This window comes from Protomyctophum bolini (genome assembly GCF_963924005.1).
Source record: "Protomyctophum bolini genome assembly, chromosome: 8".
In the NCBI taxonomy this organism is placed as follows: Eukaryota; Metazoa; Chordata; class Actinopteri; order Myctophiformes; family Myctophidae; genus Protomyctophum; species Protomyctophum bolini.
Window position 1 is genome coordinate 3,120,612 of NC_137869.1, and position 16,366 is coordinate 3,136,977.

At 45.3% G+C, this 16,366-nt stretch overlaps 1 protein-coding gene and 1 long non-coding RNA gene across 2 annotated transcripts; both read left to right on the forward strand.

The window, feature by feature from the left end:
* The first annotated feature begins 5,545 nt into the window (after positions 1 to 5,545).
* On the forward strand, positions 5,546 to 9,312 carry LOC308319735. The gene is made up of 3 exons (XR_013964481.1): positions 5,546 to 5,639; positions 8,104 to 8,129; positions 9,262 to 9,312. It is a non-coding gene; the product is annotated as an uncharacterized lncRNA (long non-coding RNA).
* A 2,136-nt stretch (positions 9,313 to 11,448) lies between these two features.
* On the forward strand, positions 11,449 to 16,060 carry LOC308319551 (retinoschisin-like; the record flags this gene model as incomplete). The annotated part of the gene is made up of 4 exons (XM_080769655.1): positions 11,449 to 11,476; positions 11,564 to 11,705; positions 12,228 to 12,423; positions 15,863 to 16,060. 4 exons carry the CDS (start codon positions 11,449 to 11,451, stop codon positions 16,058 to 16,060), a joined length of 564 nt encoding a protein of 187 aa, XP_080625781.1.
* Positions 16,061 to 16,366: the final 306 nt, after the last annotated feature.

The following is a 16,366-nucleotide window of genomic DNA, read 5'->3' on the forward strand; positions in this document are numbered from 1 at the left end:
ATAAATGTCTTCTACATCCTGACAGTTTTCTGAAAAAAAGCTATGTTTCTATATGTAAGTCGTTCTTCGATTTTTCCAAAAAATAGCAGATCTACAAGCTCGTAGCTATGAGCTTGTAGATCTGCTATTTTTCAATAGCTAAAGCATAACATAATGCTAACACCATCTTGACAGCAACGATAGCCCTATACCATAGTATTTAGTATACACTAGAATTTAAAGTACATCTACTGTCATGGTATATAGACAGTAACAGTATTTATATACCAGTGGGGCAGATAGTGCCTTGCTCAGGGACACATCGAGAACATTGCCAAGCATCGAACACGCAACAGTTTTATTTTGTGTACATTTGTGTCGTGTAGTTTCAGGGTTATAACTTAAGTATAGCTAGTACTTTAAGAGTTTTAACAGCAGTATTTCTGTGTACTTTAAGAGTTTTAACAGCAGTATTTCTGTGTACTTTAAGAGTTTTAACAGCAGTATTTCTGTGTACTTTAAGAGTTTTAACAGTAGTATTTCTGTGTACTTTAAGGGTTTTAACAGTAGTATTTCTGTGTACTTTAAGAGTTTTAACAGTAGTATTTCTGTGTACTTTAAGAGTTTTAACAGCAGTATTTCTGTGTACTTTAAGAGTTTTAACAGCAGTATTTCTGTGTACTTTAAGAGTTTTAACAGCAGTATTTCTGTGTACTTTAAGGGTTTTAACAGTAGTATTTCTGTGTACTTTCAGCGCTACAGCAAAGCATCCTGGGAGCTGATCAGGAAGGAGACTAAACATCATCTTCAACAACTTCATCTGCTGTTCGCTACACTTTAACACACACACACACACACACACACACACACACACACACTGTTGATTTATTTTCTGTGAAAATATTTTGAGCCGTATGTGTTCAAAATTCATACAAAAATGTAATATTCATATATCGGGGATCAATAGAGCTATGGGGATCAACTGGATAGAATGTTTATAATAGAAATATAAATGTTTTTTTAATCAATGAGAATAGATGAAACAAATAGATATGTTACGGTCTTTACCAAAAAAAGCAGAAAAAAAGTTTACATTTCATAAAATATGCTATTGTAGCAACCCCACATACTGTAGTACTCACTGTAAGTGGCTTGGCTGCAACATGCTCCCGTAAGGGAGCGAGTTAATTTATTTATGTATTTATTTATTTGCTATTTTTTTTAAATTTATATACATTTTCTATCTGTGAGAATTTTTTTTACAATGTTCCTGTGTCGGTATTTATTTAAACTGTAATGATGACATATTGCAGTTGTATGACTGTTGATGATTACTAGAAAATAGATGAACTGAAAAAAATGAAATACATTTCATGGCTATATAGTTTTGTACTAGTTTGTACTTTAACACGTTACAGTGCAAACAAAAAAGTGAACTGCTTTTATTCATTCCTTCCAACTACTGACTCTCTCTCTCTCTCTCATAGTGTACAAATGGAACCAAAATGGGCCCGGTCCATTCACAGACCTGTACAGGTCCATTTGTGCACACTCTCAGAGTCACAGACCTGTAAGGGTCCATTTGTGCACACTCTCAGAGTCACAGACCTGTAAGGGTCCATTTGTGCACTCTCAGAGTCACAGACCTGTAAGGGTCCATTTGTGCACTCTCAGAGTCACAGACCTGTAAGGGTCCATTTGTGCACACTCTCAGAGTCACAGACCTGTAAGGGTCCATTTGTGCACACTCTCAGAGTCACAGACCTGTAAGGGTCCATTTGGTCACTCTCAGAGTCACAGACCTGTAAGGGTCCATTTGTGCACACTCTCAGAGTCACAGACCTGTAAGGGTCCATTTGGTCACTCTCAGAGTCACAGACCTGTAAGGGTCCATTTGTGCACACTCAGAGTCACAGACCTGTAAGGGTCCATTTGTGCACACTCTCAGAGTCACAGACCTGTAAGGGTCCATTTGTGCACACTCTCAGAGTCACAGACCTGTAAGGGTCCATTTGTGCACACTCTCAGAGTCACAGACCTGTAAGGGTCCATTTGGTCACTCTCAGAGTCACAGACCTGTAAGGGTCCATTTGTGCACACTCTCAGAGTCACAGACCTGTAAGGGTCCATTTGTGCACACTCTCAGAGTCACAGACCTGTAAGGGTCCATTTGTGCACACTCTCAGAGTCACAGACCTGTAAGGGTCCATTTGTGCACACTCTCAGAGTCACAGACCTGTAAGGGTCCATTTGTGCAGTGGTGGCCGAACGGTTTGCGGAGCGCTCTTGATATCGGAAGGTCGCTATAGTTCGTATCCCCGGACCGGCACGTTAAAATTAACACCGCTGAAGTGCCCTTATTGGACAAGGCATTGAACCTCTACCATGAAATGTTCTATGAGCAGGGCCTGGCTGTAAACAAGTTCTTGAGCTTAGTCCAGTTACCCTGCAGGGTAAACATAGTACCTTTCCTTTCCTTAGTCCAGTTACCCTGCAGGGTAAACATAGTACCTTTCCTTTCCTTTTCACTCTCAGAGTCACAGACCTGTAAGGGTCCATTTGCCTGGACCCCACTTTGACAACCACTGAGTTACTGTATGTAGTGTTAATTATGTGAATTCTTTCATACTGTATAAATGGCGGCCCCTGGTGGACCTCTAAGAAAGAAAAAAAAAGGTTATGTTTTACTGTTTTTATCTTTCATTTCCTTTTTGTCTGTTGTTGTAATATTTGGAGTACGTTATATTCAATCCGGCTGGTACTTGTTTCATGGGTTGATTATTGGTACTGTATCTGTTTTTGTATTGGTGAATGAATGCTGTGTCCATCCAAGGTGTGGATTGGACAATAAATATACAAAAAGCTGCAATTGTTGTCCCAGTCTGTTTAATTTCCTTAGTCAGCTGTTATGGTGAGTGTCAAAGTTGAACCCAAATGCAGGCAACACAGGCAGAGTAGCCTACTTTGCAAGAGTTTAATAATGACAAAACTTAAGGGGTATAGGCTTACATAAACTGAAGCAGGCAGGACAAAAACCATGAATCCATAGGCAGGTCAAAAGGTAAACAAAGGAGTAAAAAAGTATCAAAGTCCAAAAAACAAACAGAGGATCAAACCTGAGGAAAGATCTATACTGAAAAGGCAGGTCAAAGGGAAACACACTAAACAAATGGTTATACTCTAGCAAAGAATGAGCATAATGAGTCCAGTCTTATGGGTGGAGGCTTGATAGGGGAAGTTGGCACAGGTGAGTCGTGAGAGGGGAACACTTGGGCTGATGAGGCAGTTGGAGACAGGTGTGTGTAGAAGCAAAGGGAGGGGGGAGTGGCCAAAGTGGAAAGATGGACAGGCAGGGAGCCAGCCAGACCATAACAGTTGGCTAGTTTACAGAACCTATACAACGTTAAGGAGAAGTCCTTCTATATCACTATATGGACCAGCGCTATAGATCACTAGAACGGTCTGAGAAATAAAACAATTAGCAAGAAGGTGTGTTTGTCAACCTCCATTGAATACATACATGCGCACGGATGTTAAAATGCTTTCAGCTCAGGCATTATGCAAGGTTAACATGAAGACACATGATGACACACACACACACACACACACACACACACACACACTGGGTGTAAGCACACTTGGGGCTGTATTTTGCGTGTCTTAAATACCAGGTCTTATTCCCTAACTTGAGTAAACTAAAGACCTGGAGGCGTGGTCAATGCCATTTGGCTATTCTGAGTGGCCAAAGAGCATTGACCACGCCTCCAGGTCTTTAGTTTACTCAAGTTAGGGAATAAGACCTGGTACTTAAGACACGCAAAATACAGCCCTGGGTCTTCCATGCGCGGCCAAAAGCCGATCCTATAGCAGCGCGTCTCTTCCTGGTTTTTAAGACAGCTGGTGGATGGAAATTATAAGCTCCACCCACCCACGCGGCAGAATGCCGTGTCGGCCAGATTCCCTGAAGAGCTTGCCACCGAGTGGCGCGCTATACGAGCTTGTAGGTCTGCTATTTTTGAAAACTGTCAGGATTTAGAAGAAATTTTTTAGAATCTGATCTCAGGTCAGAATGCGTTTAAAGAACCACCATTCTTCTGTGCGTTAGAATCTGATCTCAGGTCAGAATGGGTTAAGCCTCCGGCCCCTCCCAGACAGACAGACAAAAGGGAGGGACAGACCCTCACCATGTTCATTACTATCTCTGAACCTAAATCACACACAACGGCCTTGGGGATATTTTTAGTGTAGCAACAAATAGCCAAACCAAAAATATAAAACATCAGTAACGAGAGAGAGGGGAGGACTATAGGGCCTCATTAGACCTACAGCCCTAGAGGTCAAAGGTTAAAAGCGTTCCACGGTCTTCCTGACTCGGAATGTCACAACCGGCGAATTATGGCTGTACCGTTATCATGCGGCTTGCACCTAGAACATATCTTCTTATCTTATTGACCGGTTGGCTAGTTTCATGTGCGGAGAGCATTCTCTCTATAGGAGAAGAAATGTCTAGGTCTCTGTTATTGAGTGTGTGTGTGTGTGTGTGTGTGTGTGTGTGTGTGTGTGTGTGTGTGTGGACAAGCCCTGAGTTCACCATCAACTCACAGCCCATACGTGTGTATAACCTACATGAGTCATACAACTACCTACTGTAGGGGCGGGCATAGATTTAATATGGCCGGGGAATGGAAAGAACAGGTTGAGAACATAACACCACAGTTTACAGCTAGGCTGAACCTGATTGACGCTTCACCACTAACTACCACCACTATGAAGCTGGAGGCTATCAGGCAGGTTGCCCTGACTAGAGTACAACACCTCTTCTCCAACGTCCATCTAGCATGTACAACACTTAGTGATCTAGTTCACTTTGTGAGGAAGTGGTTCAGGCTTAACACCGTCCACACCACCAGAGACAGTATGTTCCAGTTCCAAACAGGACGGTGGGTTTCGGCGTGTCGAACGTGGAGTGGATATATAACGCCACAAGGCTGGCTCACTTGATAAACATGTTAAACACGTGTGCGTGTGTGTGTCACTGTGCACAATAGATTAATACAATTCCCCATCACGCCTCCATGAGTCAGATAAAAGAAATGTGGAGCCTGGGAGTAGGTTGATGCCGATGGGTCTATATTAGAGATTACCTGTGTGCACACGCGCGCACACACACACACACACACACACACACACACACACACACACACACACACACACACACACACACACACACACACACACACACACACACACACACACACACACACACACACACACACACACACACACACACACACACACACACACACACACACACACACACACACACACACACACACACACACACACACAGCCTATAGGGAAGACAATAAAGCAGACAGGCAGTCTGCGTGCGTGCGTGGGTGTGTGCGTACATGCGTGCGTGTGTGTGTGTGTGTGTGTGTGTGCGTGTGTGTGTGTGTGTGTGTGTATTGGATGCAGGATCCATTGGATAAGACCCGTGGATTACAGTAATCCTATCTGGCAGCTACTTGGCTGGGCTGTGAGAGTGTAATATATAACACAGCAGCACACTGACCGACACAGACACAGACACGCAGCCTTGACCATGGCGTTGACCGGCCGCTGTGTCGCCCTGTTGGCCCTCCTGCTGCTGAGCCAAGGTGAGTCCACCTGACCAGAGAGAGAGAGAGAGAGAGAGAGACAGACAGAGAGAGAGAGACAGAGAGAGAGGGAGAGAGAGAGAGAGAGAGAGAGAGAGAGAGAGAGAGACTTCTCAATTACTGCAATAATATTATTGCATATGGCGTTGGTAGATATACTGTATAGGGTAACAAGACAACTCGCCCCGTTTCTGTTTTCCTCCCAGAATGTTCCCCAGTGAGGGGTTGGTGGGAGAGGCTGGACAGCAGACGGCTGGACTTTGAATTTCTCTAACTATAAACTTTCATGACAGCAGAACAACCCAAGTACAAATATAATTTATGAAAAGCTACTACAGTGAAGTCTGTTCACAGAAGTTGTTGTAGGATATGTGGGGGATTATCTGACGAGGTACCATTTGAGTGTGCAAAACCTTACATATACTAAATTGTTTATAGGGTCAATATAAGTAAAATAATATAGCCTTTCCACAGTAGTATCTTTTTAGGAAAAACGGGCACGCACCGGGGTGAGTTGTCCAGTATTCGATATATACAGTAGATACCCTACTTGATCATACTATATACAGCATCACAGAAAGGTATTCAAAATAGAAGGTCTACATTAAGCTACAGGTTTCCACCCGACAGAGGCGATATGAACTCTATAGCCTCCCCATTCTGGGGGCCAACGTTCGGCAAACATAGCAGATTGAGCTTGTTGTTCGTCGTCAGCTATTTTCGGTCACGAGATTTTGTGTGGAGGGGAATTATTAAAGAAGGTGCTGGGAGAAGTATAGACCTGTGAAGGATCTACATTACCTATACTGTATAGTTCCTGATGTTGAAGAAGGGCTGGAGTGGGAATTGTATGTTTTGTAATAATACATATTGAAAATTGAAAATACTCCAGTAAAGTAGAAAAAGAAAAAAAAGTCAAAAGTGTAAAAGTGACCCCCAGTTTGACATGCATTAGTCTACGGTCCCCCGTTTAACGGCATTTCCATCTCTGAGACCCCAATTTATATTGTAAAATCAATGTTAATTTAACTCTGAACCAAATATCCAATAACAGGTCCACACAATATAAGTAAATTAATATATGATAACCCTTCTACATGTAGTGGTATAGCTTTTTAATATGCATATTTTCCTAATGCATAATTTGCATATTTAAATGTACAATTTCAGAAAATGTGTAATACAATAAATCATTGTCTTCGTGTAAGTAATCAATTTGGGAAGTTTCATGGTGATAACTAACTATTAATTATAACTATATATTTAACTATAGGTGACAATTACAGAATGTGTGATGAATATGAAAAAGCTACTCCTGTGGAAGGGTTATCATATATTAATTTACTTATATTGATCCTATAAACAATTTAATATATAGGTATATGGTTTTGCCCAGTCAATTGATAATTATAACATTCCAGTTTTGGAGGTCTGGCTCATGGACTAAAAACGGGTTCTGAACCGAACCGGTTCCCAAGCGGTGGAAAAGGGGCCTGCATGTCACCTGCTCCAGAGAGTGGCCGCTTGGCCCAGCAAATACACATAAAGCAACATAAAAGGGCTTTCTGCTTCAGTAAAAGTTAATTTCAGCAACAGCCACATTTCGTCTGTGGCTGCTAGTGACAAAACAAATGATGAGTATATAGGCCTACTTGGAGTCTGATTATCAACATTTATTTTAATTTGTTATTTCATTGAAGGTTATAGGAATTGTTCTTCAATACACTCCATCCTCTACACATTTCTGTGGAGTGTTTCTAAGGATATAGGTGTTATTAGGTATAGGGGAATGTATAGGGATATCTTTGTTTTAAAAGGTTTTTCATTTTGGGCCTTTTATGCTTTATTTTAGACCAGGTCAGTGTAGACTAGAGAGACAAAGGCAGAGAAAGAGGAGAGATAGAGACATGCTATAAAAGGTTGGATTCGAACCCGGGTCCTTCTTGCACTCACAAGGCGCATTAGGGTCTGTGCACTACCTGTCTGAGTCCCCATCATCAACCCTTACAATGCTGTTTTAACAGCCCTGTGTGTAAACACAGAACACCACTCCAATATAATATCTATTGATATAACACCACATAATCCATATTGGACTGAACTGGCTGGATGCTACAAAACCAAACGGAACACCATCACATCAAGACAGTCTCCGTAACCACTGGCCTACATTCCATTAACACTCTGTCACGACCGACACGCTTACAGTAGCACTCACAGCATAGCAAACAGACAACGATGACCGCCTGAATTGTCTCCTCTTCACTATAAATAATGCCATCTGGATGGTGACAATACAGTAGAACTTTGAGATGGGAAACATGTCACTGTACTGTTCCCTATGTGTTTCTAACCGTCAGGCTGCATGTGAAAACAAATGAATGTGAATTGACGTGGCTCTCTTCCTATAACGTGTCTTTTGGTGTGATCTTCTTCATGCATGCTTCATGTTTGTGTGCTCCAGTGCTGACTGGCGTACACTCACAGGAGGTAAGTGACCTTTATGTTAAACCACTTAGAGAAGTGCTGACTCACACAGACAGCCCTGGAAGCACGCTTACCCCTTAGAACCTGAGAAAGAGCATCCCTAGTAACCTTTTGCCCAGGCAGGAAGAGGCGAGCTTGTAGATCTGCGATTCGCTGTAGAGGGGAAAAAAAGAGCGGAAGTTCACAAAAACAAAAGTTCACACCTTTTCACAGGATCTCTTTTTATGCTGGACATTTTTAGTGACATGTGTTTCCAGAAAGCACCCCTTCACCTTTTTTCAATCTATCTTCATATAATTGGTCCTCACTAAAGTTCATTATTAGATCACAACAATTTCTACTCACTCAGAGGAGGGCTGTGGACAGTTCAGAAACCTGTCCTCACTCTGTGTCTCAGAGGAGGGCTGTGGACAGTTCAGAAACCTGTCAACTCACTCTGTGTCTCAGAGGAGGGCTGTGGACAGTTCAGAAACCTGTCAACTCACTCTGTGTCTCAGAGGAGGGCTGTGGACAGTTCAGAAACCTGTCAACTCACTCTGTGTCTCAGAGGAGGGCTGTGGACAGTTCAGAAACCTGTCTACTCACTCTGTGTCTCAGAGGAGGGCTGTGGACAGTTCAGAAACCTGTCTACTCACTCTGTGTCCCAGAGGAGGAGGAGGGCTGTGGACAGTTCAGAAACCTGTCTACTCACTGTGTCTCAGAGGAGGAGGAGGGCTGTGGACAGTTCAGAAACCTGTCTACTAACTCTGTGTCTCAGAGGAGGGCTGTGGACAGTTCAGAAACCTGTCTACTCACTCTGTCTCAGAGGGCCGTGGACAGTTAACTTAAGAGAAAGACTTTAGTGAGGACCAAATTATAAGATAAGGTTGAAAATAATAGACAACAGACATAGCCCCATATAGACACAATAGACATAGCCCCATAGACACAACAAACATAGCCCCATAGACACAATAGACATAGCCCCATAGACACAATGCTATGCTGCCCCTCGGTAAGATGGCCGTTACGTAGCCCCCCATTGGCCAGCAGCGCGGGTGAGCCAGCTAGCCTTTCATATATACCGTATCTATGGTTTGAGCACCTTCTTCTTCTACGCGTCTCACCCGGTGTCACGTCATGACAGGAGGAGGAGGAGGACGAGGAGGTGAGCCTGGAGGAGGAGGAGCTACAAGTCCAGGAGGTGGAGCCGGAAGTGGTCGTGAACCCGTGGACTTCTGCTAAAAGCTGCTCCTGTGACTGCGACGGACAGCTGTCCTCCTCCGCGCGACGGAACAAGAGACCCATCACGGAATGCATGCCAGGTAGGAGAGATGAGGCTCCTCCTCCTACTGACCATATGTGACCAGGTAGGATAGATACTGAGGCTGTTTCTCTCCAAGACATTACTCTATAAGACAAAACTGGTGGGTCAAACTGAATAAACAATAATTATGTCAATTTGAAGCTATTCCCTGCTTTCACATGACATGAAAATACGAAAATGAAATCCGTGGAGGGCTGCCCTGGGCGCAATCATAGCTGCGGTGTCGCATTAAGCGCAAGCTTAACAACGCAGCAATGATTGCCTACAGATGGCCTCGCTCGCACCACTCTGTGGATTTGTGTAGGCCTTCATGTTCCCACCTGTTGGCCTTAGTCGCTTAACTCTATACGAGCGAGCTAAAGCGAGCGTGTAGCCGTGTCGAACGTTGCGAAGTTCGATTGCGCCGACTCAGCCACGTCCGAGTTGCGACACGGTAGGCAGAGAATATAGTGAATAATGTTCTGGCGGGAGCGTTTAATTGCGTGCACTGTGGCACTGCATGGCCAATCACAGTGTGTCCTTTGCTTTGCACAAGCCGTAGGATGTTTTGAAAGACGTGCCATATAAGTTTGTATGGAGGCTGGAGAGTTGAGAGAGGAACAGCCTATATAGGACCTCCTGCAATAATTGTATCTCTAGGATGGTGGCTCTGCGGTCGCTCTGCGCTCGCTCTGCCTCTTGTGGCTCAAGTCCACTTCAGAGGGCACACCTCTGTCACCGGAAAGTATTGAGAAACTACGCGCCGAAAACAAGCGCAAAAGGGACTCTTTCCACAAAATGTGAAGGGACTCCCTTCATGTCCTGGAGGTTAGGGTTACAGCCTGGGATCCTACAGGGAGACAAAGACCCTCCCGGTACCCCCCCGGGTGTGTGTGTGTGTCTGTGTGTGTGTGTGTGTGTGTGTGTGTGTGTGTGTGTGTGTGTGTGTCTGTGTGTGTGTGTGTGTGTGTCTGTGTCTGTGTGTGTGAGAGAGTGTGTGTGTGTGTGTGTGTGTGTGTGTGTGTCTGTGTGTCTGTGTGTCTGTGTGTGTGTGTGTGTGTGTGTGTCTGTGTGTGTGTGTGTGTGTGTGTGTGTGTGTGTGTGTGTGTCTGTGTGTGTGTGTGTGTGTGTGTGTGTGTGTGTGTGTGTGTGTGTGTGTGTGTGTGTGTGTGTGAGTAATTAGCCTGCTGAGTGTTGGTGGATAATCTCATTAGTAGTGGAGCGTTGTAATGAGGAGATTAGGGAGCCCTAAATCGGGCGTGTCCTTTACTTAACACTCATTCTAGCGCCACCTGGTGGACACCAGAGTTAAAACTCTTTCAGCGCCAGGGTGTCGGTACCACAGGCCGCTGGGCTTAACACGCTAAGGTCATGTGTTGCAGAGTGTCCGTAACACAGGATAATAATAACACGCTAAGGTCATGTGTTGCAAAGTGTCCGTACCACAGGGTAATAACACGCTAAGGTCATGTGTCGCAGAGTGTCCGTACCACAGGGTAATAACACGCTAACGTCATGTGTCGCAGAGTGTCCGTACCACAGGATAATAACACGCTAAGGTCATGTGTCGCAGAGTGTCCGTACCACAGAGTAATAATAACACGCTAACGTCATGTGTTGCAGAGTGTCCGTACCACAGGATAATAACACGCTAAGGTCATGTGTTGCAGAGTGTCCGTACCACAGGGTAATAACACGCTAAGGTCATGTGTTGCAGAGTGTCCGTACCACAGGGTAATAACATGCTAAGGTCATGTGTCACAGAGTGTCCGTACCACAGAGTAATAATAACACGCTAACGTCATGTGTTGCAGAGTGTCCGTACCACAGGATAATAACACGCTAAGGTCATGTGTCGCAGAGTGTCCGTACCACAGGATAATAACACGCTAACGTCATGTGTCGCAGAGTGTCCGTACCACAGGACAATAACACGCTAAGGTCATGTGTCGCAGAGTGTCCGTACCACAGGACAATAACACGCTAAGGTCATGTGTCGCAGAGTGTCCGTACACAGGGTAATAACACGCTAAGGTCATGTGTCGCAGAGTGTCCGTACCACAGGGTAATAACATAACACGCTAACGTCATGTGTCGCAGAGTGTCCGTACCACAGGGTAATAACATAACACGCTAACGTCATGTGTCGCAGAGTGTCCGTACCACCGGCCGATGGGCTTCGAGTCCGGCGCCGTCACACCGGACCAGATCAGCAGCTCCAACGAGGAGCAGTACACGGGCTGGTACAGCTCCTGGATCCCCAACAAGGCCCGGCTCAACAACCAGGGCTACGGGTCAGTCTCTGTTCCGTTCACAACACACACACGCACACACCTAAAGCGTATGTTTCCGGTGGTGAGGTGACCACCGAACTATATAACATGACGTCACTGAGGTGACCACCGAACTACAACATGACGTCACTGAGGTGACCACCGAACTACAACATGACGTCACTGAGGTGACCACCGAACTACAACATGACGTCACTGAGGTGACCACCGAACTACAACATGACGTCACTGAGGTGACCACCGAACTACAACATGACGTCACTGAGGTGACCACCGAACTACAACATGACGTCACTGAGCCGCGGTGAAGAGCAAACCACCGCCACCGCTCCAGCCCTTCTCTCTGTTTTTACTCACCACCGCTCAACGTTATTTCAGCTCCGGTGGTCACCTCACCACCGCTCAACGTCATTACAGCTCCGGTGGTCACCTCACCTGGTCACCTCACCACCTGAAAATCCAGACTATGAATAGGCCTTGCTTAACCCTTTCCGGGTTTTCTCTCTCTCCTCCTGCCTTTAGGTGCGCGTGGCTCTCCAAGTTCAACGACCAGGGCCAGTGGCTCCAGATCGACCTGAAGGAGGAGAAGGTGGTGTCGGGCGTCATGACGCAGGGCCGCTGCGACATGGACGAGTGGATCACCAAGTACAGCATCATGTACCGCACGGTGGAGTCCCTCAACTGGGTCTACTACAAGGACCAGACGGGCAACAACAGGGTGAGTACCGCACGGTGGAGTCCCTCAACTGGGTCTACTACAAGGACCAGACGGGCAACAACAGGGTGAGTACAGAGTCCCTCAACTGGGTCTACTACAAGGACCAGACGGGCAACAACAGGGTGAGTACAGAGTCCCTCAACTGGGTCTACTACAAGGACCAGACGGGCAACAACAGGGTGAGTACAGAGTCCCTCAACTGGGTCTACTACAAGGACCAGACGGGCAACAACAGGGTGAGTACAGAGTCCCTCAACTGGGTCTACTACAAGGACCAGACGGGCAACAACAGGGTGAGTACAGCACGGTGGAGTCCCTCAACTGGGTCTACTACAAGGACCAGACGGGCAACAACAGGGTGAGGACCACCAGACCACCAGGTCCCCCGTAGAGTATAGAGTGGCTGGGAGACATGCATGGAATACGCTAATATGGTATTCGTTTCGCATTCAGGTTCTTGGTAACGCCCCCCCAGCCACTGCGTTAGTTTTACTGAGGTTAGGTTTAGGTATAGTTTACTGAGGTTAGGTTTAGGTATAGTTTTACTGAGGTTAAGGTTAAGGTTAGGGTTAGGTTTAGGTATAGTTTTGATGAGGTTAAGGTTAGGGTTAGGTATAGTTTTACTGAGGTTAGGTTTAGGTATAGTTTTACTGAGGTTAGGTTTAGGTATAGTTTTACTGAGGTTAGGTTTAGGTATAGTTTTACTGAGGTTAGGTTTAGTTAGGTATAGTTTTACTGAGGTTAGGTTTAGGTATAGTTTTACTGAGGTTAGGTTTAGGTATAGTTTTACTGAGGTTAGGTTTAGGTATAGTTTACTGAGGTTAGGTTTAGGTATAGTTTACTGAGGTTAGGTTTAGGTATAGTTTACTGAGGTTAAGGTTAGGGTTAGCTTTAGGTATAGTTTTACTGAGGTTAGGTTTAGGTATAGTTTTACTGAGGTTAGGTTTAGGTATAGTTTTACTGAGGTTAAGGTTTAGTTATAGTTTTACTGAGGTTAGGTTTAGGTATAGTTTTACTGAGGTTAGGTTTAGGTATAGTTTTACTGAGGTTAGGTTTAGGTATAGTTTTACTGAGGTTAGGTTTAGGTATAGTTTACTGAGGTTAGGTTTAGGTATAGTTTACTGAGGTTAGGTTTAGGTATAGTTTACTGAGGTTAAGGTTAGGGTTAGCTTTAGGTATAGTTTTACTGAGGCTAGGTTTAGGTATAGTTTTACTGAGGTTAGGTTTAGGTATAGTTTTACTGAGGTTAGGTTTAGGTATAGTTTTACTGAGGTTAGGTTTAGGTATAGTTTTACTGAGGTTAAGGTTAGGGTTAGGTTTAGGTATAGTTTTACTGAGGTTAGGTTTAGGTATAGTTTTACTGAGGTTAGGTTTAGGTATAGTTTACTGAGGTTAGGTTTAGGTATAGTTTTACTGAGGTTAAGGTTAGGGTTAGGTTTAGGTATAGTTTTACTGAGGTTAGGTTTAGGTATAGTTTACTGAGGTTAGGTTTAGGTATAGTTTACTGAGGTTAAGGTTAGGGTTAGCTTTAGGTATAGTTTTACTGAGGTTAGGTTTAGGTATAGTTTTACTGAGGTTAGGTTTAGGTATAGTTTTACTGAGGTTAAGGTTAGGGTTAGGTTTAGGTATAGTTTTACTGAGGTTACGTTAACCTTGTGCTCCTCTCCTAGGTGTTCTACGGTAACACTTTAACCCTGTGCTCCTCCTCTCCTAGGTGTTCTACGGTAACACTTTAACCCTGTGCTCCTCTCCTAGGTGTTCTACGGTAACACTTTAACCCTGTGCTCCTCCTCTCCTAGGTGTTCTACGGTAACACGTTAACCCTGTGCTCCTCCTCTCCTAGGTGTTTTACGGTAACACGTTAACCCTGTGCTCCTCCTCCTCTCCTAGGTGTTTTACGGTAACACGTTAACCCTGTGCTCCTCCTCTCCTAGGTGTTTTACGGTAACACGTTAACCTTGTGCTCCTCCTCTCCTAGGTGTTTTACGGTAACACGTTAACCTTGTGCTCCTCCTCTCCTAGGTGTTTTACGGTAACACGTTAACCCTGTGCTCCTCCTCCTCTCCTAGGTGTTTTACGGTAACACGTTAACCCTGTGCTCCTCCTCCTCTCCTAGGTGTTTTACGGTAACACGTTAACCTTGTGCTCCTCCTCTCCTAGGTGTTTTACGGTAACACGTTAACCCTGTGCTCCTCCTCCTCTCCTAGGTGTTTTACGGTAACACGTTAACCTTGTGCTCCTGTCCTAGGTGTTTTATGGTAACACGTTAACCCTGTGCTCCTCTCCTAGGTGTTTTACGGTAACACTTTAACCCTGTCCTCCTCCTCCTCTCCTAGGTGTTTTACGGTAACACGTTAACCCTGTGCTCCTCTCCTAGGTGTTCTACGGTAACACGTTAACCCTGTCCTCCTCTCCTAGGTGTTCTACGGTAACACTTTAACCCTGTGCTCCTCCTCTCCTAGGTGTTTTACGGTAACACGTTAACCCTGTGCTCCTCTCCTAGGTGTTCTACGGTAACACGTTAACCCTGTCCTCCTCCTCTCCTAGGTGTTCTACAGTAACACTTTAACCCTGTGCTCCTCTCCTAGGTGTTCTACGGTAACACTTTAACCCTGTGCTCCTCCTCTCCTAGGTGTTTTACGGTAACACGTTAACCCTGTGCTCCTCTCCTAGGTGTTCTACGGTAACACTTTAACCCTGTGCTCCTCCTCTCCTAGGTGTTTTACGGTAACACGTTAACCCTGTGCTCCTCCTCTCCTAGGTGTTCTACGGTAACACTTTAACCCTGTGCTCCTCTCCTAGGTGTTTTACGGTAACACTTTAACCCTGTGCTCCTCCTCTCCTAGGTGTTTTACGGTAACACGTTAACCCTGTGCTCCTCTCCTAGGTGTTCTACGGTAACACTTTAACCCTGTGCTCCTCCTCTCCTAGGTGTTTTACGGTAACACTTTAACCCTGTCCTCCTCCTCTCCTAGGTGTTTTACGGTAACACGTTAACCCTGTGCTCCTCTCCTAGGTGTTCTACGGTAACACTTTAACCCTGTGCTCCTCCTCTCCTAGGTGTTTTACGGTAACACTTTAACCCTGTGCTCCTCTCCTAGGTGTTCTACGGTAACACTTTAACCCTGTGCTCCTCTCCTAGGTGTTCTACAGTAACACTTTAACCCTGTGCTCCTCTCCTAGGTGTTCTACGGTAACACGTTAACCCTGTGCTCCTCCTCTCCTAGGTGTTCTATACGGTAACACTTTAACCCTGTGCTCCTCTCCTAGGTGTTCTACGGTAACACTTTAACCCTGTGCTCCTCTCCTAGGTGTTCTACAGTAACACTTTAACCCTGTGCTCCTCTCCTAGGTGTTCTACGGTAACACGTTAACCCTGTGCTCCTCCTCTCCTAGGTGTTCTATACGGTAACACGTTAACCCTGTGCTCCTCTCCTAGGTGTTCTACGGTAACACGGACCGCGCCTCCACCGTGCAGAACCTGCTGCGTCCGCCCATCATGGCGCGCTACGTCCGCCTGCTGCCGCTGGGCTGGCACACGCGCATCGCGGTCCGCATGGAGCTGCTGCTCTGCATGAACAAATGCGACAGCAACTTCAAGGCCCCGCGACGCAACGCCACGCGTTCGGCGTTCTAGATGGAGAAATGCAACCCGTTCCTTTGCTCTGTGAGCTTGTAGATCGGATATTTGTGTGTGTGTGTGTACCGTCCATCACATGAATGGAGCATGCATAAGGCTTAATAAAGGACCACTTCACCACTTTTCAACCTATCTTCATATAATTGGTCCTCACTATAATGTTCATGATAAAACAGCACCATTCTTTTCTACTCAGTCTGTGTCTCATAGGAGGGCTGTGGGCAGTTCAGAAACCAGTCTGTGTCTCATAGGAGGGCTGTAGGCAGTTCAGAAACCAGTCTGTGTCTCATAGGAGGGCTGTGG